Source organism: Sarcophilus harrisii, chromosome 2 (genome assembly GCF_902635505.1).
Source record: "Sarcophilus harrisii chromosome 2, mSarHar1.11, whole genome shotgun sequence".
NCBI lineage: Eukaryota > Metazoa > Chordata > Mammalia > Dasyuromorphia > Dasyuridae > Sarcophilus > Sarcophilus harrisii.
In genome coordinates, this window is record NC_045427.1 from 75,342,742 (window position 1) to 75,366,895 (window position 24,154).

At 38.0% G+C, this 24,154-nt stretch overlaps 1 protein-coding gene across 1 annotated transcript in view; it reads right to left on the reverse strand.

Annotated features, from left to right (window-relative positions):
• CDYL2 (chromodomain Y like 2) overlaps nt 1–23,951 on the reverse strand; it is a 241,129-nt gene extending 217,178 nt beyond the window's left edge. The window contains exon 1 of the mRNA XM_031950348.1: nt 23,761–23,951. Coding sequence (XP_031806208.1) covers nt 23,761–23,784 — 24 coding nt within the window. The 5' untranslated portion in view covers nt 23,785–23,951. The remainder of the gene's footprint in view (nt 1–23,760) is intronic.
• Between the last annotated feature and the right edge of the window lie 203 nt (nt 23,952–24,154).

Here is a 24,154-nt window from a genome sequence, read left to right on the forward strand (position 1 = left end):
AAATGCAAATTAAGACAACTCTGAGATACCACTACACACCTGTCAGATTGGCTAAGATGACAGGAAAAAATAATGATGATTGTTGGAGGGGATGTGGGAAAACTGGGACATTGATGCATTGTTGGTGGAATTGTGAATATATCCAGCCATTCTGGAGAGCAATTTGGACTATGCTCAAAAAGTTATCAAACTGTGCATACCCTTTGATCCAGCTGTGTTTCTACTGGGCTTATAACTCAAAGAGATACTAAAAAAGGGAAAGGGACCTGTACGTGCCAAAATGTTTGTGGCAGCCCTGTTTGTAGTGGCTAGAAGCTGGAAAATGAATGGATGCCCATCAATTGGAGAATGGCTGAATAAATTGTGGTATATGAATGTTATGGAATATTATTGTTCTGTAAGAAATGACCAGCAGGATGAATACAGAGAGGCTTGGCAAGACTTACATGAACTGATGCTGAGTGAAATGAGCAGAACCAGGAGATCATTATAAACTTCAACAACGATACTGTATGAGGATGTATTCTGATGGAAGTGGGTTTCTTCCACAAAGAGAAGATCTAACTCAGTTTCAATTGATCAAGCATGGACAGAAGCAGCTACACCCAAAGAAAGAACACTGGGAAATAATGTAAACTGCTTGCATTTTTGTTTTTCTTCCCAGGTTATTTTTACCTTCTGAATCCAATTCTTCCTGTGCAACAAGAGAACTGTTCAGTTCTGCGCACATATATTGTATCTAGGATATACTGTGACATATTTAACTTGTATAGGACTGCTTGCCATCTGGGAAGGGGATAAAGGGAGGGAGGGGAAAAGTCAAAACAGAAGTGAGTGCAAGGGATAATGTTGTAAAAAAATTACCCAGGCATGGGCTCTTTCAATAAAAAGTTATAAAAAAAAAAAAAAGAAAAAAAGAAATATAGGTAATAAAGGATCAATATCTAGTTTCTTCATCTAGAAAATAAAGAGGTTAAATAATCTATCAGGGTCCTTCTACCTCCATATCTATGATCTTATGACCTAATGAGGCATGGTATTTGACTTTTGAATAGCTATTAATATAAAAGGATTTTCTTCTTTCATCCACTGTTCCTTATTCTACCATCTATATACAAATTTATTCTCTCTTTCACAAAAGTGTCCTCCAGATACTTGGTGACATCTAATATGTCTTCCCTAACTTTTTCCCCCCAAAAAAATTCCCAGGTCCTTCATCATCCTGACTAACTTTCTCTGGACACTCCAGTTTATCACTGTCCTTCCTAAAATGTCATTTGTGAATTGTCTGAACAGGGAAGATTAGACTATTACCTCCCACTCCTAAACATTATGCTTCACTTAAAGCAAAGTCCTCAGGTCTTTTTCAGAATCATGAAGTTGATTTTTTTTTAATTCTATGTTAGACAATTTTTTTTAATTAAATTTCATCTTTTTGGATTCAACCCAACTTTCTAGCCTTGTAAAAAACCATTCTGGATCCTGGCTGTCATATCTTTCCTGGATTGATACCATATGCAAAGGTAATAAGTATTCCAGATCCCTGGTTTCCTTCAATAGAGGCACTGAACCTTTAACTACTGCACTTTGGATTGGGACATACAACCAATTCCAAACCCCCCCAACTGCACTAAAGTCTAAATTTTCCTTGTCCACAGGTGTAGGAAGAGAATTTGCAAATTATTCTAAATTATACTTGGTGAATTCCCCTGGAACCACCTACATAGTAACTATCAAAATAGGAAATGGGTTTCATCGGAATGATTATTCTCAATGAAGCCATCTTTGTAACTGTTATTCCTATTTCTATATGTTTACTACTCTTATCTTTCATAATAAATTCTAAAATTTTGTCAGTAATAGAAGTCAAGCTCACTGACTTTTAGTTCATAGGCTCTATCTCCTTCCCTTTTTGAAAATCAAGATATATGACCTTTCTCTATATATCTTAAGCATTTATTACTATATACTATTCATTGTACTGACAATACTAAAAAAAAAAGAAAGAAAAAGAAAAAGAAAATAGTTCCTGCTCTCAATGAACTTACATTCTTATCCTGCCCTGACATCTCTTTTAATAGTCACAGTTTTTCAAAGATTACTGACAATGAATCATCAATCATATCTACCAATTCTCTTCATACTCTAGTGTATAGTTTGCTGGATTTTTGATTTATCAAGGATGAGTTTGTGCTTTCTTATCATCCCTCTGCTTCTTTTTGGGACTTACGGCCATAGTAAATTCTTCTGTCACATTCTAAAGATCATTCTCCTTGACAGAGGAAAAATAAAGTAAAACAAGAATTAAGCAGTTCTTCCTTCTCTCTGTCAATCATAACCAACCAGTCAATCAACAAGTATCGATTAAGTGCCTTCTGGGGCATTGGGGACCCAAGAACAATGAATGAAACACTTTTACTACTCAATGATCTTCCCCTCCACCTTGAGCAGAGATTTTCTCTCTTGAGTTTACTCCTTTCCCTATGATAATTTAAAAATAAATAAAAGTACCACTCTGACACCAGCCTCAGTTCATTGGAACCTTTAACATTTTTGATTGGTTTTCCCCAGGGTATGTGACACTTTCCTATTAATGCTCCATTTACCTGTCCTTTGCTTCAACTTTCTGCCCTTTTTTCTTTTCTTTGAATTCCTTGTGTATCCAGTCTCTTTGGCCATTTTCTCTCCATCAGAGTTGTTTCTCTTGCTGCCCCAAAACTGCTAAATACCTTAATTTACCTGGAAGAAACCCAATATTCTCTTTCAGGTAAAAGAACCATGAGAAAAGTAGGTTAATGAATCTTAAGGGATTTAAAATCTTCACCTAGACTCTAATAAAACATACATCTACAAATGAATATATTTTTGGAGCTCTTTGGATCTTATTCAAAATATTATATTCTTTTTTGAAACAACACTTATTTTGGTAGTGGTAGATTATACTTTATTAATTTAATCACATTATCTTTTTTACAGAAAAGTCCAATGTGGAATCATTGGCCTTCTCACTGTTCCTCACCAATATTCCATCTCTCTGCATTATGCCATTGCTGTGGCCATTCCCCACATGCCTGGGTATACTTTCTCTTGGCCTCCCACCTGGCAGAAGCCTTTCCTTCAAAACTTAGATCAGCTACCACTTCTAACATAATTTTTTTTTTCTGGATTCCCAAGCTACTAATGACCTCTGTTCTCAAACTACATTGTATTTTTTATATACTCAGTATTTGATTCCCATGGGTACATGTTGCCTCCCCTGAAAGAATGTAAACTTCTTGAAATTAAGGGATTGTTTCATTTCTGTCTTTGTAGCCACAGAATCTACCAAAGAGTCGGCACATTTTAAGTAGTTTCAGTCATGTCTGATTTTTCATGACGCCATTTGGGGTTTTCTTGGGAAAGATACTAGAGTGATTTGCTGTTTCCTTCTTTAGCTAATTTTACAAATGGGGAAACTAAGGCAAGAGAGTTAAATAACCAGGGCTAGGAAGTCTGAGTCCAGCTTTAAAATCTGATTTCTTCCTGCCTCTAGGCCCAGTAGTCTATCCATTGTGTCATCTAACTGCTCTGGAGCTGCCACAGAGGAATCATTATAGAGATGCTAATTGATTGACTGATGAAGCTATAATCTGACATCCCATTCACCATACCTCTTGGTTATATGTGACCCACAGCATCTAATTTCCACTTGGTGGCACATTATGCACAACAATGACATAAAGAACAGCTGGCTATGCAAAGCCAACGCCATCGTGCAAAGAACAAAAAAACAACCTTTTTTATTATTCATCTCTAGATCTGTTTCTTCATCTATAAATTGATGGAACTAAGCAGATGCTCTCTAAGATCCTTATGACCTGCACTGACATGTGCTGACTAAGAAAATAAGATAAATTAAAAATTCCACATCAAAGTATTCCTAATGGGCATAAAAGAGATTCTTCAAAATAGAAAGAATTAATCCTTCAATAGAGTAAAAGCTTACATAGTCATAACCATCACCCTCTCCTACGCATACACACAAATTAGTGCAGACTCCTAAGAAAATGTTAAGGTTTCAGGGAAATTGCCATAATCACCATTTTCAGGATGAAAGGTGATAAAACTGATGGAGGCTAATATCTACCGATGCTGACCAATACAGTTAATTCTGTCATAAATCCAGTCATCTATCTAAATTTTCATCCAGATTAACTAGATGTCTTGGAATTAGAGGGGTATAGTTGTAGGAAACACTAGAATTTCTTTCTGCTTTGCAATTAAGACAAAATTCTTTCTCTTAAATGTACTCCTGCCAACTACAGTGAGCAACTACATTCTGCAATTCAATGTGGCTGTGGGCCTAGCATGAAGAAATGAATTGGAGAAAAATAATAGAAAGGAAAGAGCATCCAATCCCTCCATTCATGACTCACTAATTGAACAAAGGGGTAGGCCCCTGGTCAACACCCATCCTAAATTCTGACAGCTACCAGACAAGTGTAAGTATCCAAGAGTTCAAGATCCTTCAAGTCTTCCACGACAGCCTTTTCCATATTGTCTTAGACCTTGACATTGTCTGCAATGGTCTCTCATGATTAACAAAGTCAAGCCTGATTGAATAAAATATTTAAGATCCCTGCATCTCCTTTACCAGATCCTGTTCAGAGAGACAACAAGGTATCTAGAAGTTGATAGCAGAATTTATTCTGTCATCTGAGGAAACTCTCAGCTATGGGCAACAGGCATTAACAAGCCCTAAAAACAGTCATCTGCGATCTAGCTTGATGCCTCGGGCTTATGTTTAAGCTCACAAGCAGATCCAAGAGTACACAGAAACTGCTTCTGAGTGTTAGCAAATATCACTATGAAAAAAAGGTAAGGCATTTAGCACACACCCAAGAAAGCTACATTGCCAAATTGTTCTAACATCATTTTCGTCATCATTATCATCGTCATCATCTTCCTCATCATCATCATCATTAGTTCTATTTAGCACTTTACAGTTTACAAGGCATTCCAAATTTACTACTTCATTCAATCTTCACAGGTACCTGAGAAGTAAATAATGCACAAAATACAAACATTTTATGAAAGGGAAAACTGAGGTTCAGAAAGGTAAAATGATTAACCAACACATCAGAAAGGTAAAATAATTAAACAACATGTGTAGTATAATTAATCAATAAGTTTTTATTAAGTGCCCACTAGGTATGAGGATCTATGCTCAGCCCATTTTCTCATGGAGTTCATAATTGAGTGGGAGAGACACTACACAAAAAATTATGTACAAACAAGATAGAGGCAGTAAAAACTGAAGATATCCAAAAGAAGCTAAGCATTAACTAGACTTTATTGGCATAGGAAATATTTGAACACAATTCTTTCAATGTCAATACCAGCACTTTCCCCACAGTATCACCTTGCATTTACTATTGAATGCTAAATACTGTCTCTAAAAAAATGGTGCTGACTCAGAGGAAGTAGAAAATCACATCCAGATGTCAGCATGACCTTTAGAAGTCTCAAAGATGGAGTCTTCCAAGAAGCTTCACATCTTGCTGGTCTATGTAATAATCTTCACCATAAGGGTGAAGAACTCTTCTATAGGGATGCAATATCTGGATATGCAAAAAATTGTATATTTTGCCTCAAATTCTTCCATTAGATCTAGAGGGATCCTGGATTAAACATGTCTGCAAGACAGAAATACAAATAATGTGGACCCAAAACGCAATCATTCTGCAACATGTCCACAACAAAACTCGTTACCTGTTACCCACAAGCCATCCCTCTTCCAAACTTCGCTATTTCATCATGGGCACCCCCATCCATCTAGTCTGGAGGATTAACACCTTCAATATTAGCCTGACTCCTTACTCTTGCTCATTCCACATCTCCAATCTTGCTGTTTCTACCTCCCCACCATGTCTACCATTGTCCCCTTCTCTTTGCTTACACAGTCACCACTTTTCTTCTTCTTTTTCATATTTCATACCCAAACTATCCCAATGAGCTCCATGTTTCAACCTGACCTTATTCTAATTCAACTTCCACAAAATTACTAACATAATTTTCCTGAAGCCCAGATTTGACTATATCAATCCCCGTCTTGAAGTTCATTGGCTTGTTCTTGCTTGTAGAATCAAATATAAATTTCTCCGTGCTTTTTAAAATCCCAACCAGCCTTTTCAAACCTATCATATATCAGTGCCTCCCTTCAAACATTTTATAGCATTGCCAAAATGCTACTTCTGCTGATATTCATACAACACTCTACCTTCTATCTCTGGGCCTTTGCACATTCTAGGTCCCATCCCTATAATGAATTCCCAACTCGATCCCACCTTTTTTCCTTTAAAACTCAGGTCAAGCACCATGTTCTACAGGAAGCTTTTCCTCATCATCCTCAGGATGTTCCCCCACTCTCCAAAAAATAATCTATATTTGCTTATATAAGTATATAAAGAATATAAACTCCTTATGGACAGAGATGATTTTGTTTCTGTCTTTGTATCTCTGGAACAAGTACATAATAAATACTTAAATGCTTGTTGGTTTACTGATTTATTAAGATGAGAATCTCTGAGTAGCGACTATGTAATGAGGTCCTGATTTTTTGTCTTTCCATTGTCTGTCCTACATGGCAAGAAAGCTCTTCTTCCCCCTCTTCACTTTGGCTAAAATCCCACCTTCTGCAAGAAGCCTTTCCTGATTCCCCTTAAATCTAATGCATTCTTTGTGTTTATTACCGATTTTCTTTTGTTCTTTGTGTGGGGGTCTTGGAGTTGTCTCTCTCTATTTCTGTTTCTCTCTCCTTTACTCTCTCTGTTTTTCTCACATGTAGTTAAATAGATACATATACATATATATATATATATATATACTTATATGTATTGTATTTGTACACAGTTCTTTGCATGCTGTCTGCCCTCAAATGTATTATGAGCTTCTTGAGGGTTCTTTTTTCTCTACCCTGTTTGATCTTTCTTTGTATATCCTGTTCCATATTAAATACTTAATAAACGCTTGTTGACTTGAGTTGACTCAACAGCTTCAAAAGGTCTAAATGAATCTGCTAAGGATTCAGGGCAGTGGCCAAAGATAAGTCATCTTGGAGATAGAGGACAAAGAGTGGTGTCTCTGTTGTCCAAGGGGCCAACAGGTGATTCCAGATGTAGAAACTGGAGCAACAGGTAGATGAGGCAGAAAGGCAGACATAGGCCTTATGGAAAAAATTCCTAATAAGTGTCCCCCCCAATTGTAGATGGGACTCATGGAGAAATACTGAGAGAAGGTAGCAAGGGGGGGTCTTCAAGCAGAAGCTGGATGTCCACTGGGTCAGGAACGTGGTATAAAGGATTTCTGCTCAGGAAGGGGGCCTGATAAATGAACTATTTTTATTAGAAGACTAAGATTGGTTTTGTTGTTGCTGTAATTGTGTAGTCCTTGCAGTCCAGTCTGACTCTTCGTATCCACATTTGGGTTTTCTGGACAGAGATGCTAATGTAGTTTGCCATTTCCTTCTTCAGCTCATTTTACAGATGAGGAAACTGAGGCAAACAGAGTTAGTTCAAGGTCACAAATCAAGGTCAGAGCTGGGATTTGAACTCAGAAAAATCCTCCTGAAGCCAGTACTCTATGCTCTGTGGCATCATCTAGTGGTCCAAGCTAGGATTACAGAGGTCATCTTAAATAGCTTCCTTTGGACTTGAACATAAGGGAAAGAAGCAAGAGGGCAGCAATGTTCAAAGTCCCTCCCATAGAAGGGAAGCTCCTTAAAGGCAGGGAATTGTCATTTCAGTCTTTAATTTCCCCAATATCTGGGGCAGGACTCAACACAAAGCCACCATTTAATAAATGCTTCTTTAATTAAATAGAACTGAATTAATAGAATTGGATGATTCAGGCAAGAGCTGAACTAAATAACTTCCAAATTCCTTCTACATCTAAGAGTTTAAAGTTCTAGAAGGCTGCTCCAGATGGGTATGAATTTTATATTAACTTAGTAATTTAAAACTCTCTTTAGAGTAAAAGTTATAAATAATAGTCTGGCATCCTCGATGCTGCTCAGACTTCTACTGAAGAGGGAAGCCTGTCTAGAGTGATTCCAAACTCTCTATATTATTAGACAATTCCAAGAGGGCAAGGGACTTCCATCTTGCCTAAACTTCTATGCACACAGTAGGTGCATAAGAAATGTTTTTCAGAATGAAATTCTAATATGGGATTTGAATGATAACCATCTGGCCCCCAACTTTAGAATCCTACCTCTGTTCTACATTTTATATGAATTTAATTTCATATAAATTGCCTTAAATTTTTCAAAGAAAAATAATACATTAAAATAGGTCTAAAGTGATAGAAGAGAACTTAATTGATCTCTAGATACTTTGCCTGCAGGGCAGTTAAGGTATTATTATTATTATTGCTACTCTACAGATTAAGCAACTCAAGCAAAAACAATTTAAATGGCTTATCCTTAACCTCTAGGTGAAAAATAGAAAAAGCAGAGCCTAAATCCCATGCTTCCCAATGCCAGGAGGCTTTCCTACTATGCCATAGTTCCTCTCACAATAACGTTCATTATTATAATAGTTTAATAAACATACTGTCTTGAAGTGGATTTGACATCCTGGCTCTCTTATTTGCTGCATCTATGAGCTTGGGAAAAATCTTAAATCTCTGGAGACCTCATTTGCTTCATTTGTAACATGAGACATGAATAACAGACTCTAAGGTACCTTCTAAATCTAAATCTATGGCCCACTAATTAAATGATCTCTAAGGGGAATTCCGTTTCTAAAACCTATGATGCTTTAAGTCCCACAGGAAAGCGAAAAGCAAAAACTACATATTTGACAAAGTTTCAACTGAAGTTCTTCTCTTATAAATACTTCATTATAGTATGGTGTTAACCCTGGGTTCTCAAAAAAAAAAAAAATTGATAGTAGAACGGAAGTTCTAAACACATCTCACTGAGTTGGAAAGGCTTCAGATACAAGCACTGCCATGGTTCATGTTTCTTTGGATGTGTCTCCATGTACCCTGAGGTTATTTTAGATAGAGTCGTCAGCAGAAAATTGGCCACCAGAGAAGGAATTTTCCTGGCCATAGCAATTCATAAAACTGTCTAAGAAAATGTACACAGAGGGACAGAGCCAAGATGGCGGAGAGGACCCATGTTTCTTTCTGAGCTCTCCTTCTACCCTCACACTAAATACAAAATTCAGCCTTTGAAATAGTGCTGGACTGACAGAATTCACGAAAATTGGGAGTGCAGGAAATTACCAGCAGAAGATAATTTCCAAAATCACCAGAAAAGGTCTGTGTTGATTGGTGCGGGCACAGAAGGAGGCCAGGCACAGACACAGAGGCCAGTGCCTGCTGAGCAGACCGAGGGTGGAATGCAGTCTCCAAGGGGCAGAGAATCGACAGGGAGGACTCTACCACAGAGTTGGTCACTCTGCCTGGTTGCAAGCCAGTATATCAGCAGAGAAGTTATAAAACATTCAACACAAACGCAAAAGGTAAAGTGTGAACCCCAAAGTGCTGGAGTCTCAGGGGACCTGGCCATGCCCACCCAGCACTGGAAGTGACTCAGCATGATCCCAGCACAGCCGCTGATCCCAGAGCAGCCATGGTTGCTTCCTGGTCTGTAGAGGAAACTTGGAACCCCTTTGCACTAAAAAGAGATCCCATTTTTTTTAAATGAGTAAAAAAGGCAAAGTAAGCTCTAACTATAAACAGTTTCTATAGTGAAAGAAGAGATTTCAAACTCTGAGGAGACTAAAAGCAGATTGTCTCCAGATGGAGCCCCAAAGGGTGATATGACCTGATCCCCACCCCACAAGGCTCTCCTAGAAAAAAAATTTAAAGGATCTTAAAAGAAAGCTAGAAGAAAAATGGGGAAAGGAAAGGAAAACTCTACAATAGGATCTGGAAAAGGTATACAGCTCATTAAAAGAAAGATTTGATAAAGGGAAAAAAGAAAACAACTCCCTGAAATGTGAAATGGAAAAAGTAAAGGACTCCCAGGAAAACAGAAAACAAAAAAATTCCATAGAACAAAACAACTCATTTAAAAATTCAATTGGATAATTTAAAAAGAAACAAAAAAGTAAATGAAGAAAATAATTCATTAAAAATCAGAATTGAACAAATGGAAATGAATGTCTTGATGTGATATCAAGAATCAATCAAGCAAAACCAAAAATAAATTAATTAATTAATTAAAAAACAGGGGGAAATGTTAAATAACTGCTTGGGAAAACAACAGACCTGGAGAATAGATCTAGGAGAGATAATCTAAGGATGATTGGATTCCCTGAAAATCATGATGAAAAAAAGAGCCTAGACACTATTTGTCAGGAAATCATCAAAGAGAATTGCCCAGATGTCATAAAATCAGAAGGTAAAATAGCCGTTGAAAGAATTCATCAAACACCTGCTGAAACAGACCTCAAAAATAAAACTCCAAGGAATATTGTGGCTAAATCTCAGAACTATTGGATCAAGGGAAAAAATGTTACAAGCAGCCAGAAAGAAACAATTCAAATACCGAGGAGCCACAATAAGAATTATTCAGGATCTAGCAGCTTCTACCTTAAAGGATTAGAAGGGCCTGGAATCTGATATTCCAAAAGGCAAAGGAAATTGGAATGGGGCCAAGAATAAACTACCCAGCCAAACTGAGCATTTTCTTCCAGGGAAGAAACTGGTGAATTCCATTTATTTCTGATGAAAAAAACAGAGCAAAACAAAACAAAACAAAAAAAATGTTCTCCAAATATAGGACTCAAGAGAAGCATAAAAAAAGTAAAAAGAACTTGTGAGAATTGTATTTCTTTTATGGGCATACATAGAGAGTGCATGTATAATTTGATTTTACTGTTATAATATAAAAAAAGGAACTAGAGGTGGAAAGGGGATGGTAACAGAAAAAAGAAGAAAGGAGATAAAAAGAGGGAGATTACATCTCACAAAGAGGCAAAGAAAACCTATTGTATCTGAGGGAAAGAAGAGAGGGGGGTGAACACTGTGTGACTCTTACTTTCATCAGATTTGGCTCAAAAAGAAAATATTAGACATATTTGGTTTACAGAGAAACTTCTCCCACCTTATTGAAAAGTGAGAAGGGAAAAGCAAAAAGGGAAGGAGTAAGCTAAATAGAAGGGAATACAGAAATAGTAGAGGAAAGGTATGAGAAAGGGGGAAGGTTCTATAAGGGGGAGAGAAGGATTCTAAAGAGAGAGGGCTGCTTGAGGCAAGTGGTGCTCGTAAGTTAAATACTGGGGAAGGGGGAAAGGGGTAAAAAAAAAAAAGGGAAAAGTATAATCTGGGGATAATAAGATGGCAGGAAATACAGAATTAGTCATTTTAGCCGTAAATGTGAATGGGGTGAACTCTCCCATAAAATGTAAGTGGATAGCAGACTGGATTAAAAGCCAGAATCCTCCAATATGTTGTTTATAGGAAACACATTTAAAGCAGAGTGATGCATACAGAATAAAGATAAAAGGCTGGAGTAGAATCTATTATGCTTCAGGTGAAGTAAAAAAAGCAGGGGTACCATCCTGATCTCAGACCAAGCAAAAGCAAAACTTGATCTAATTAAAAGAGATAAGGAAGGAAATGATATCTCGTTAAAAGATAGCACAGACAATGAAGCAATATCAATACTAAACATAAATGCACCAAGCAGTGTAGCATTTAAATTCCTAAAGGAAAAGTTAAGAGATCTGCAAGAAGAAATAGACAGCAAAATTATAATACTAGGAGATCCCAAACTTGCACTCTCAGAACTAGATAAATAAAACTACAAAATAAATGAGAAAGAAGTTAAAGAGGTAAATAGAATAGTATAAACACTAGATATGGTAGATCTATGGAGAAAACTGAATGGAGACAGAAAGGAATATACTTTCTTCTCAGCACTTCATGGAACCTATATAAAAATTGGCCATATATTAAGACCTCAAAATCAAATCCAAAAAGGCAGAAATAGTAAATGTATTCTTTTCAGATCATGATGCAATAAAAACTACATGCAATAAAAAGCCAGAGGAAAATAGACCAAAAAGCAATTGGAAACTAAATAATCTCATCCTAAATAACGAATGGGCGAAACAGCAAATCATAGACACAATTAATAATTTCATCCAAGGAATGACAATAATGAGACAACACACCAAAATTTGTGGGATGCAGCCAAAGCAGTAATTAAGGGAAATTTTATATCTCTAGGTGCTTACTTTCACAAAATAGAGAAAGAGAAGATCAATGAATTGGGCTTTCAACTAAAAAAGCTAGAAAAAGAGCAAATTAAAAACCCCCAATCAAATACTAAATTTGAAATTCTAAAACTAAAAGGAGAAATAATAAAATTGAAAGTAAAAAAACTATTGAATTAATAAATAAAACTAAAAATTGGTTTTATGAAAAAAACAACAAAACAGATAAACCTTTGTAAATTTAATTAAAAAAAGGAAAAGGGAGAACTTTCCACCAATGAAGAGGAAATTAGAGCAATAATTAGGAGTTACTTTGCCCAACTTTATGCCAATAAATCCGATAAACGATGTGAAATGGATGAATACCTACAAAAATATAGGCTGCCCAGATTAAGAGAGGAGGAAATAAATTGCTTAAATAATCTCCTCTTAGAAAAAGAAATAGAACAAGCTATTTAATCAACTCCTTAAAAAAAAATCCCCAGGACCAGATGGATTGACATATGAATTCTACCAAACATTTAAAGAACAATTAACCTGAATATTATACAAATTATTTGAAAAATAGGGAATGAAGCAGTCCTACAAAATTCCTTTTATGACCAGACATGATACTGATACCTAAACCAAGTAGGATGAAAACAGAGAAGGAAAATTATAGACCAATCTCTCTAATAAATATTGATGCAAAACTCTTAAATTAAATATTAGCAAAGAGATTACAGAAAATCATCTCGAGGATAATATACCATGACCAAGTAGGATTTATACCAAGAATGCAGGGTTGGTTCAATATTAGGAAAATTATTAGCATAATTAATAACCAAACAGAAATTATATGATTATCTCAATATATGAGAAAAAGCATTTGATAAAATCCAACACCCATTCCTATTAAAAAACATTAGAGAGTATCAGAATAAATAAATTTTCCTTAAAATAATCAGTAGCATCTATTTAAAGCCATCAGTAAGCATCATATGTAATGGGAATAAACTGGAACCATTCACATTAAGATCAAGGGTGAAATAAGGTTGCCCACTATCACCATTACTATTCAATATTGTATTAAAAACGCTGGCTTTGGCAATAAGACATGAAAAAAGGAATAAAGGAATTAGAGGTATTGAGGAAACCAAATTATCACTCTTTGCATATGATATGATGGTATACTTAGAAAACTCCAGAGATTCTACTAAAAAGCTATTAGAAATAATCCACAACTTTAGGAAAGTTGCAGGATACAAAATAAATCTACATAATCTACAATGATCAATTCTGATGGATGTGGCTCTCTTCAACAATGAGATTAATTGGGCCAGTTACAATTGTTCAGTGATGAGAGAATCAGCTACACCCAGAGAGAGAACTATAAGAAATGAGTGTGGACCACAACATGGCATTTTCACTCTTTCTATTATTGTTTGCTTGCATTTTTGTTTTTCTTCTCAGATTTCTTTCTTTCTTTCTAGATCCAATTTTCCTCATGCAGCAAGATAACTATAAATATATGTACATATATACATATATAAAGTATTTAACATATACTTTAACATATTTAACATGTATTGGACTATCTGCCATCTAAGGGATGGGGTGGAGGGAAAGAGGGGAAAAGTTGGAACAGAAGGCTTTGCAAGGGTCAATACTGAAAAATTACCCATGCATATGTTTTATAATAAAAAGCTATAATAATACTAATAATAATATGTACACAGTTCAAGATCTGCAGTGGTGAAAAGCATCCTGGAATATTCACACTAGGGAAGTCACAGGTTTAGGTTTTGAAATTCTGAATATTCAGCAATAGTTGTATTGATTACATACTCCAGATTTTTTTCTACCTCCAGATTATTAGCATTGGTTCTAAATGACTTAGGTTCATGGGTCGGCAAAAAACAACCTGATAAGATGTTTTGGGGCATATTTATGGTGAAGGGCTTTGGCTGATGATAGAGACACTTTTACCAGATTACTGGTCTCAAAGCAGCTTTATTGAATCCAAAACTTTCTACAAGAGGACATGAAAAGAATGATTTCTGTGGGGAAGGAGATAGGAAGGGAAGAGGATTAAATCTGGCCAGATTCTAATACTCTTTCGGAGATCTTTGTAGTGGCTCACAACTAAATTTATCTACATTCTCCAATACTTGAGTCATTCTCTGATCATTCTAAAATGCTCCCCTGGTAATAAATCAGGTGAGCATTTTAACTATTTCAAGGAATCATTTAGCCCACTGAAGAGGCAACAGAGTAGTGACTAGATTGGAAGAGAATCCATTTGAACAGTCAACTGTAGAGTAAATTACCCCCTCCTCAAAATAAAAAAGACTCAAACTAAATATAGCTTTCAACTCCAAATAAAAATGCATTTCTTTTTCTTTTTCTTTTTTTTTTTTTAATTTAATAGCCTTTTATTTACAGGATATATACATGGGTAACTTTACAGCATTAACAATTGCCAAACCTCTTGTTCCAATTTTTCACCTCTTACCCCCCCCACCCCCTCCCCTAGATGGCAGGATGACCAGTAGATGTTAAATATATTAAAATATAAATTAGATACACAAGCATTTCTTTTTCTTCACATAGATTACTCTAAAGTCTAAGGGAAAGAATTGAAAAATTATATCAAAAGTTCATCATCATTGTGAATTAGTTTTTATAGCAAACTGAATTTTGTCCATCACTTGAATCTGTACTCATTTCCTAAGTATCTATCGTTTCAGATATTCCATCCTTTGGAATGGACATAAAAACTACTTTTTGTACTAGCTTTTATTCAAATGTTAAAGATATAACTGACTCAGAAGAGCTTAAGAGGAGGCTTTGGAATTATTTTTTGAAGAACTCAACATTTACTTACAAACTGTGCAATATCCTATGTTAAGTACTAAGTATTAGGATACAAATATCAAAATAAAAATTACATAGGCCTGCCCTCAAAGAGCTTACAGTTTTACTAAGGAGATGGGATATAATACTACAAAATAAATATAATATTAGCTACTTATATATCTTATTTGAGCTATATCAGTGGTTTTATTATTTCAGGGAGCTTCCAAGGAAGAACTAGTATCTTCCAATGCAGATCAACAACTTGTGGTCTTAGAAAAAAGGGTAAATAAGTGACTTGCTCACAGTCACACCCTATGTGTCAAAAGACTGAAATTTGTCTTCCTGACTCTGATGTCGGTTCTTGTATTTACTCAGTGAGGCTGTTTTTGAGCATATTATCATAAAATTATCACCTCAATATGATGCCTCCCATTTAGGAGAAGTGTAATATTAAAACACTGCTTCCTTTTCTAGATGTTCACTAACACTTCCTTTAATATCACTTGTTAGAATTTTGCCAAGAATCTTCAATAGATCTCTTTTTCCTGTGGTTTCCAATAATCTAAAAAGTCTTTTCCAGGAATCTTCAATAGATCTCTTTTTACTGTGGTTTCCAATGATGCAGAAAGCCTTTGCCAGGAATCTTTAATAGATTTCTTTCTCCTGTGGTTTCCAATGATCTACAAAGCCTTTGCCAGGAATCTTCAATAGATCTTTTTTTTTTCCTGTGGTTTCCAATGATCTATAAAGACTTTGCCAGGAATCTTCAATAGATCTCCCTTTCCTGTGGTTTCCAATGTTCTAGAAAGTTTGCCACCTTAATTGGAATGATAGATGCCTAATGGGAGAGGGACAAAGCAGAATCCAAACAAAGCACTGGTAGCACAGCAGATAGAGTAGCTGATAGGTGACTTAGGGTTTAGAGTAAGAAAGAGTGGAGCTCAAAATCTGCCTCAAACACATACTAGTTTTTCAAGTCACTTAGTTGGTTTATGCTTCCTCATCTTTTAAAAGGGTCAGTAGAAGATCAATAACTCTAAAATTCTATGATCTCCCTAACAACTTCAAGTAAACTTAAGTTTAGACATACCAAGAAATATTGCCAACAATTTCAGAAGTAAATTTAAATGATTTTTTTTCTAGATTCCACTCCATAATATATGGCATTGCCTTTGAACCCATTTGCCCTGTTTGTCTCAGTTTCCTCATCTGTAAAATGATCTGGAGAAATAAATGGCAAACCACTCCATTAACTTTGCCAAGAAAATGCCAAATGGGACATGAATGAACAAGAAAGGATTAATGATCAAGATCGCCCAGACTGAGTCCAATCCAATGTAGGATCTTCATCAGAATGAAATACAGAAAATTCTAGCTCTCTGATGACTCAGGAATTAGCAATACTTCCAAGTAATACTAGTTGCAAAGTATGTCTCTTAATTTTTTTTGTCCAAAATCATCTGACTAATTCACCAACATAAAAATGGCAAGAAACCATTAGCCACTCCTTCAGTATCAAAAGTACAAGAGAGAGTTTGCCACAATCATGTTAAGAGACAACAATGGAGTCATTCTTTATTCACTCTAAATGCAACTTCTTAAGAAGCTATTTTTATTTAATTTTTTATTTCTATTTTAATTTTTTATAAATAACATTTTAATATTTCTAATTACAGTAAGATAATTTTCAACATTCATTTTTATAAGATTTTGAGCTTCAAAGTTTTTCTCTCTTACTACTTCCCATATCCCTCCTCCCAAGACAAAATGCAACCTAATATAGGCTACATATGTACAATCATGTAAACATATTTCTACATCAGTCATGTTATAAAAGAAGAAAAAGAACTAAAGAAGAAAGCCACAAAAAAAAAACAAACAAACAAACAAACAAACAAACAAACAAAGAGAGTGAAAATAATATGCTTCAATCTGCATTCAGATTCCATAGTTCTTTCTCAGGATGTGGATGGCATTTTCCATCATGAATCTTTTGGAATTGTCTTGGACCACTGTATAAATAAGGAGAACTAAGCCATCTTTGTTGATTATTGAACAATATCACTGTTAATGTGTACAATGTTCTCAAGGTTCTGCTCACTTCAATAAGCATCAGTTCATGTAAGTCTTTCCAGGTGTTTCTGAAATCTGCTTACTCATCATTTCTTATACAATATTTGTATTCCATTATATTCATATATTACAACTTGTTCAGCCCTTCCCTAATCAATGGGCATTCCTTCAGTTTCCAATTCTTTGCCACCATAAAAAGAGCTGCCAAAAAATATTTTTTGTACACATCAGTCCTTTTCTCGTGGACTTTATGATCCCTTTGGGAAACATATCTAGTAATAGTATTGCTGGATCAAGGGGTATGTATAGTTCAATTGCCCTTTGGGCATAGTTACAAATTGCTCTCCAGAATGGTTGGATCAGTTCAAAACTCCACCAATAATGCATTCCAAGTCCCAATTTTCCAACCTCTTTGAGAAGTCATTTCATGTTCACCTGAGTAAGACATTAAATTAATTCAGTTCTATCATTTAGAATGATCTTCATTTTATTTTAATTGCCTTTCAAGCACAATCAATGTACTGCAGCTCTAAAGATTTGTCTCTAAATCAGTATGATCTTAGTAAAAACTCAAATAAACACGTTATTCGATTTCACACTTGGAAATTTATATGCCAACAAATAGCTGGCAAAGCTTGATCATTCTTGATGATAAGTTTGGTCAACAAATTAATTTTTCCTTATACAACACATAATGTAAACCAAGACAATAAAAATGTTGAAGCAGGTCATGCTCCAGTCATGAAATTTAGACATTTTTATAATGACAAAATAAATACCTAGCACTGCAGGAAACCCATTATAAGCACTACCGATTTAGTACAATTGCCTTAAACCACAAAAGTGATTACTACTGGATCCTGTCCATTTTCTGAACTTCAGGATGAACTCTGAGGTACTTAACTAATCCCAAGGTACCTCTTAATAGTTCTATACAGTGACTCTAATTACAAAGGATAAGGAGGAGATAAGGTTGAACAGCAGTTTATCTTTAAAAGATCTGAGGGTTTTAGTGGACTGCAAGCTCTAGATGTGCCAAGAGAATGAGATAACCACACAAAAAAAATGCTAATGCTGTCTTTGACAATATTAAGAGAACTATAACTTTTAGGAATAAAGAAGTGACAGTCTCAATGTATTCTACCTCATGTACAATATTGGGTTCTCAGCACCATAATTTAGGTTGGAGAGCATCCAAGGAATAGCCACCAAGAAGGTGAAGGGACTTAGAAGTGATTAGAAGGAACAAGTAATATATACAAGGGATAAGAGACTTGTTCTGACTTGCCCCAAAGAGCAAAACAAAGACCAATGGATAGAATAATAAAAGACAAATTTGAATTTGATGTCAGGAGAAACCTCTAACAAAAAGAGATATTAATAAGTGGAGCGGGATGCTTTGAGAAGTTGTTCTTCACTGGAAGCATTCAAGTAGAAGCTAGATGATGACTTATTCAGAATAGCAATCTTTCTCTGGTTATATGCCTTTCAACTCCAGATCATGTTATCATCTGAAAAGGCATTAAAGTGTTGACAGTTCAGTTTCCAAATTTCAAAGGGAAAGGATATGAAACCTCTCAATCTATACTCCTGATGTCTTCAGATTTCATTTGTTTCTCATCAAGATTTGTAGGTCTTTGGATTCCCTGAGAGGGAGGAATGAGAGGAACAAAGCAGACATTCTACCTTCTAGTAGACAGAAAGCTTCTTCAGGGCAGAGAGCCTTGTTCCTGAGCTAAAGACTTACTTCAATGCCTTATTCATACATGGAGATGAACCTAAAAAGCTATGGTGTTATGGCATATGTGTATGAACATGCATTGCGTATATGTGTGTGTAGACATAAATATTTTGGCCACAGCAACTACTGAAGCCCAACTCTTAAGTCAGGGATTAGTGATCTGCTTTGATAGTTTCCCACAGTGATAAAATTACAACTTTTTATTACTGTATGAGGATACTAATTCAGCATTGCCAGCACTAGTACCTAGTAAGCATTTAATAAATGTTTGTCTTAATTGATAAAAGACAAGGTTCCCTCTTCCAAAAAACCCATTGAATTAATGTGCATCTTCACTGCTTATTATGAAATTTAGAATGGGAAGAATCTTATAAATAACTTAATCTAAAAATCTTCATTTTATAGATGAAGAAAGTGATTTGCAGAGCTGAGACTTGAACCTAAGACTCCAAGTTCTGTGTTCTTTCCACAGTACAATGCTGCCTCTCTTTCATTAGTTCACAAAATCGCAGAATCAGAGAGTTAGTGGAGACTAACTGGTCTAACCCACACCAAAACAAGAATATTCTGCAACACTTCAGGTTTTGCTTGAAGATCTCTAGTGAGGGGGAGCTCATTGTCTCCCAAGGCTGGCCATTCCATTCCACTTTTCAATAGTTCTTATTAAGATGATTTTTCTTGATATCAAGATCTCTCTGCAACTCTTTTCCTGTCACTGTTCCTGGTTCTGCTGTCTGAAGTCAAGCAAAAGTTGAACCCCCTTTTCCACATGTGGTTGTTGTTGCTTGGTCATTTCAGTCATGTTCAGCTCTTTGTGATCTCATGTAGGGTTTTCTTGGCAAAGATATCGGAGTGGTTGGTCATTTCCTTCTCCAGCTCATTTTACAGATGAGGAAACTGAGGCAGACAGGGTTAAGTGACATGCTCAGGGCCACACAGTTGGTAAGTGCTTTGAGCTCACATTTGAACTCAGGAAGATGAGTCTACCTAACACCAGGCCCAAAGCTATATACTGTATCATCTAGCCGCCTACCTCTTCCACATGAAAGTCCTTCAAATACTTGGTTATTCATCCCATGTTCCCCTTCAATATTATCTTCTCCACATTAAACATCCCCAGTTTATAGATCACGGTTTGGTAGCTAGAAGGGATCCTTAGAGGTCATTTGATCCATTCCATTTGCGGCATAAGGGCAGGGACTTCTTTTGCATCTCTAGCACTTTTGCATCTTCTGGAATGTGGTAGGCACTTAATAAAAAATTATTAAATTGAATTCAATTGAAGATTTTTAAAAATGAGATCTAGATATATCAGATGATTTGCCTAGGGCAGGAGTTCTCAAACTTTTGTTCTTACTATCTTTATAGTATTAAAAATTATTGAGGATCTGTCCAAGGAGTTTTTATTTATGTGGGTTATATTTATTGACAATTTACAATATTAGAAATAAAAATGAATTTTGAATTTAACCCTAACCCAAAGGGTCCTCTGAAAGGGTTTCAGAAACCCCAGAATTCTCTGGACCACACTTTGAGAACCACTGGCCTAGGGCCTTAAACACTGTCATAAATGGGATTCAAATGCAAGTCTTTCTTACTCCAAGTTCCACACTCTGTCCATCAAATTGTGCTGACTCTTCACCCAGTCTTCATATGTCTTGATCAGGAGGCCCTTTCCATTTAGTCTCTTCTGATTGTTCTATAGTTTATTAATGTCCTTCCTAAGATGTGGCACTCAGAAATGAACTCCACATACGGTCTGGTCAGGGCAATGGAGTACAACGGAACTATCACTTCTTTCCTAGAAGATACACCTCTTTCTTTGCTTTGTTGACTTATATTGAGTTTACAACCCATTAAAGCCAGATCATATTCATATGAATTACAATAAAACTATATGGATCACAGAGCAAGATTGAAAATTGGAAGGCTCTTCAGAAGTTATCCAGACCAACCTTCTCATTTCGCAGATGAGAAAATTGGGAGCAAGAGAGATTTAAATGAGTCATCCAAGGGCACATGAATAGTAAATACTAGAACCGAGATGTCAATTGAGTTCTACCAGAATTTCAAATTCTGTATTCTTTCCACTATGCCATGTCGTCTCCTTCATGATCCATCTTAAACTTTAAAGTTGATTTTTTAACCCAAATAGTAGACTTTACATTTATTCCCATTAGTCTGGAGTCAGCTCAACCTCCTTAAGAAGAATTTTAGATCTTGCCTCCATAACTTAAGTTGTTATCTACCCCTTTTTAGCTTTGGGTCTTCAGCAAATCTGATAAACATGCTTTCTCTGTTTTATCAAGTCAAGGATAAGTGTTCAGAAACATAGACCACAAGGATATTCTATTAGGTACCTACTTCCAAATTTGCATTGCATCATTAAAGACTCCTCTTTGGGCCCAGCTTTAGATAAGTTTATTTGTGTAACAGTCTGATCCACCTCTCTCCATCTTCTTTTAACAAAAAGAGCATGATTGACTTTCTTTGCCAAAATCTAGATAAAACATTTTTACAGCATTCCTTTGAATTATCCAATCTAATAACCTTGCCTACCAAGGGAAATGAGACTATTCTGATGTGATCTATTCTTGGAGCCATTATGGATCTTTGGGTGATCCCTGACTCATGGTCTAGTCACAATTTCTTCAATATAATCTAAAATTCTGCCAGGAATCCTCATCAAATCTCTGCTTTATCTGGCTCTTGATTCAACAGTAACTACCAGCATCTATCACCCCAAAACAAGACTAAGAAGACAACTGCTCTGCTACAATGTCCAGATCACTCCATCCCCTCAGTTCTTTGACATTTGAGACGAAAAGGAGGGAGACATTGCTGTTTCTTCTGGAAAACTTGGCTAAGCATCCATCTCACCTTCTCCCATTGTCAGGGACACCATGACTGGTTGCCTCAAACCCATCAGATGTCAAGGTCTTCCTACAAGGAAGCTAAATAATTCACCTTTTCCTATTGGTAGTTCTTTGTTAATACCAACCAGCCAAAGCATATCATGGAAAAGCTTCAGCTTTCTGAATAAGCCCAAGTCAATATGTAGGATGGCTGCATGCACCTTTAGCACAAAGACCTGAAGTTTATAAAGGCATCTGTGGCAATGCCTTTCTAATGAGACAGAAGTAGTTAGCCTGAGCCCTTCCCATGGCCGAGACCAGGTTTGGGACTTTGCTTAGAGATGGAAGATCAAGGAAGTGGTCTTCATATCTACTGACAATGAGGGATTCTCAAGAATATTTCACTAATTATCAACAGAACTTCAGATTGAAAATCCCAGCTAACGGCTTCCACAGATCTAACCAGCAACCTCCTGCCTGAGAGATAATCTCTTGTAGGAGATAGAATGCTGATCAGGAAGCTCTGGGTTCAAATACTCTCTGGACACATCCTGGGGACAATTGTTCAAATCGTTTGCCTTTTTACTGCTCTAGCCAAATCTCTATGATGTCCTTCTGTATTGTCCTGGGAGTTCCCTGTGCCACAAGTCCAATTCCCGATTCTAGTTCTAGTCTCCCACTAAAGGAGAAAGCAAAGGAGAAGGAGGGCATTTGGGTAAGGGTCAAGGGATGAAACTCTTGCTTTTTTGTTTGTTTGTTTTTATATTAACACAACCTTGAAAGAGTACAAGTCCAGAACCAGTTCCCAGCCAGCTCTCCAGGGGTTACTGGGTTCCCTTTGGAATCCAACAAGATGTCAAGACCAATGTCTCTATAAAGACTAAAAACTTCTTCAGACGTTTGAAAACTTTGCCAGGCCGCCCATCACCTGTCTCTCTACCAGAAGCCAAGGGAGGAGGCCCTAGGGGGGACCTCTGTGAAGCAGGTCTTCCAGGGGTGACTTTCCAGGTTCTCTTCCCTGCCCCAAGTGCCCCTGCCCATCCCCCTCCCCTGGCTCATCATTGGGTGTGGCATCTAAAGCACACCTTAAGTCCCTAGGAGACTCCAGGCCTTGCCGAGGCAGCAGGTGGGAGGAGGTGAGAGACCCAGGTCTGCCTGGTCTTGGACCGCATCCCGCACGGTGTCTCTCAAGCCCCTCTCGCACCTCAGACTGGACGGGCAACCCGGCCGGGGTGGATGTGCCGCCGGTGCCAAGCCCGTCCGGAGCGGGAGCTCACTCCCGCTCCCCTCCAAAGGCGGAGGGAAGCACCGAATTCGCCTCACACCCACGTCGCCCTACCCCCCACCCGCGGCCACTGGCCAGTCCTAATCTGCAAATCCGGCACGTCCAGAGCCGACTTTACCTGGACTTTCTCCACTCTCCGTGCTGCCGCGGCTGCTCGCCGTAGTAACACCTCCCACAGAACCGCTAACTCTGCCCCTGGCCCGCCTCGCCTCCCCCCTCCTCTTCCTCCTCCTCCTCCTCCTCTTTCCTTTTCCTTTCTCCTCTTCCTCCTCCCCTTTCCTTCTCCTCTTTCTTTCTCCTTTTCCTCCTCCTCCTCTTTCCTTTTCCTCTTTCTCCTCTTCCTCTTCTCTCCCTCCTCCCAGCTCCTCCCTCCTCCTCCTCCTCTTCTTCCTCCTCTTTTTTCTCCTCCTCTTCTCTTCCTCTTCCTCCTTCTCCTTCTACTCCTTCTTCTCTTCCTCCTCCTCCTTTCCTCTTTCCCCTTCTAAGGCCTTGGGCCGGCGCAAAGTAGCCGGAGTTGGAGAGTGGGGAAGAGAAAGAGGGAGCAAGAGAAGGAGAGGGAGGGAGAGAAGCGGGGAGGAGGAGGAGGAGGAGGAGGAAGGGGAGGAGGGGGGGGAGAGAGCTCCATCCCTCGCGCCCCCTCCCCGCCCCTGGTCCAGCCCGGGGCCGGGAGAACTCCGGAGGGTCCCCGCGCGCCGCCCCCCGCCCGCGGCCGGCCGTGCCCGCGACTCTGGGCTCGCGGGCTGAGCCGTAGCGTACCTCGTAAAGGTCCCCCGAAGCCATGCTGGGCTGCGGAACTTGGCCGGCTCTCGGCGCGGTGCCTGGGGCTCCCCGCGCCCTGCGCCCGCTCTCGGAGGCGCCCGGAGTGTGAGGGAGTGTGCGTGCGCGCGCGAGGGTGCGAGGGTGAGTGTGCGAGTGTGTGCGAGTGTGTGTGGTGAGTAAACTGTGTTTTTGCAGAATGACAGGCTCCGGGGCTGCCTGTGCGCAGAATCAGAGCGAGAGGCGGCGAGGCTGGCGTAACAGCAGAGGCGGCAGCGGCGGCGGCGGCGGCGGCGGCAGCTGCAGGAGCAGCACCAGCAGCAGCAGCAGCAGCAGCAGCAGCAGCCCCCTCCCGCCCCCGCCCCCGGGAGCTCAGCCTTGCCCCGCCGGCGCT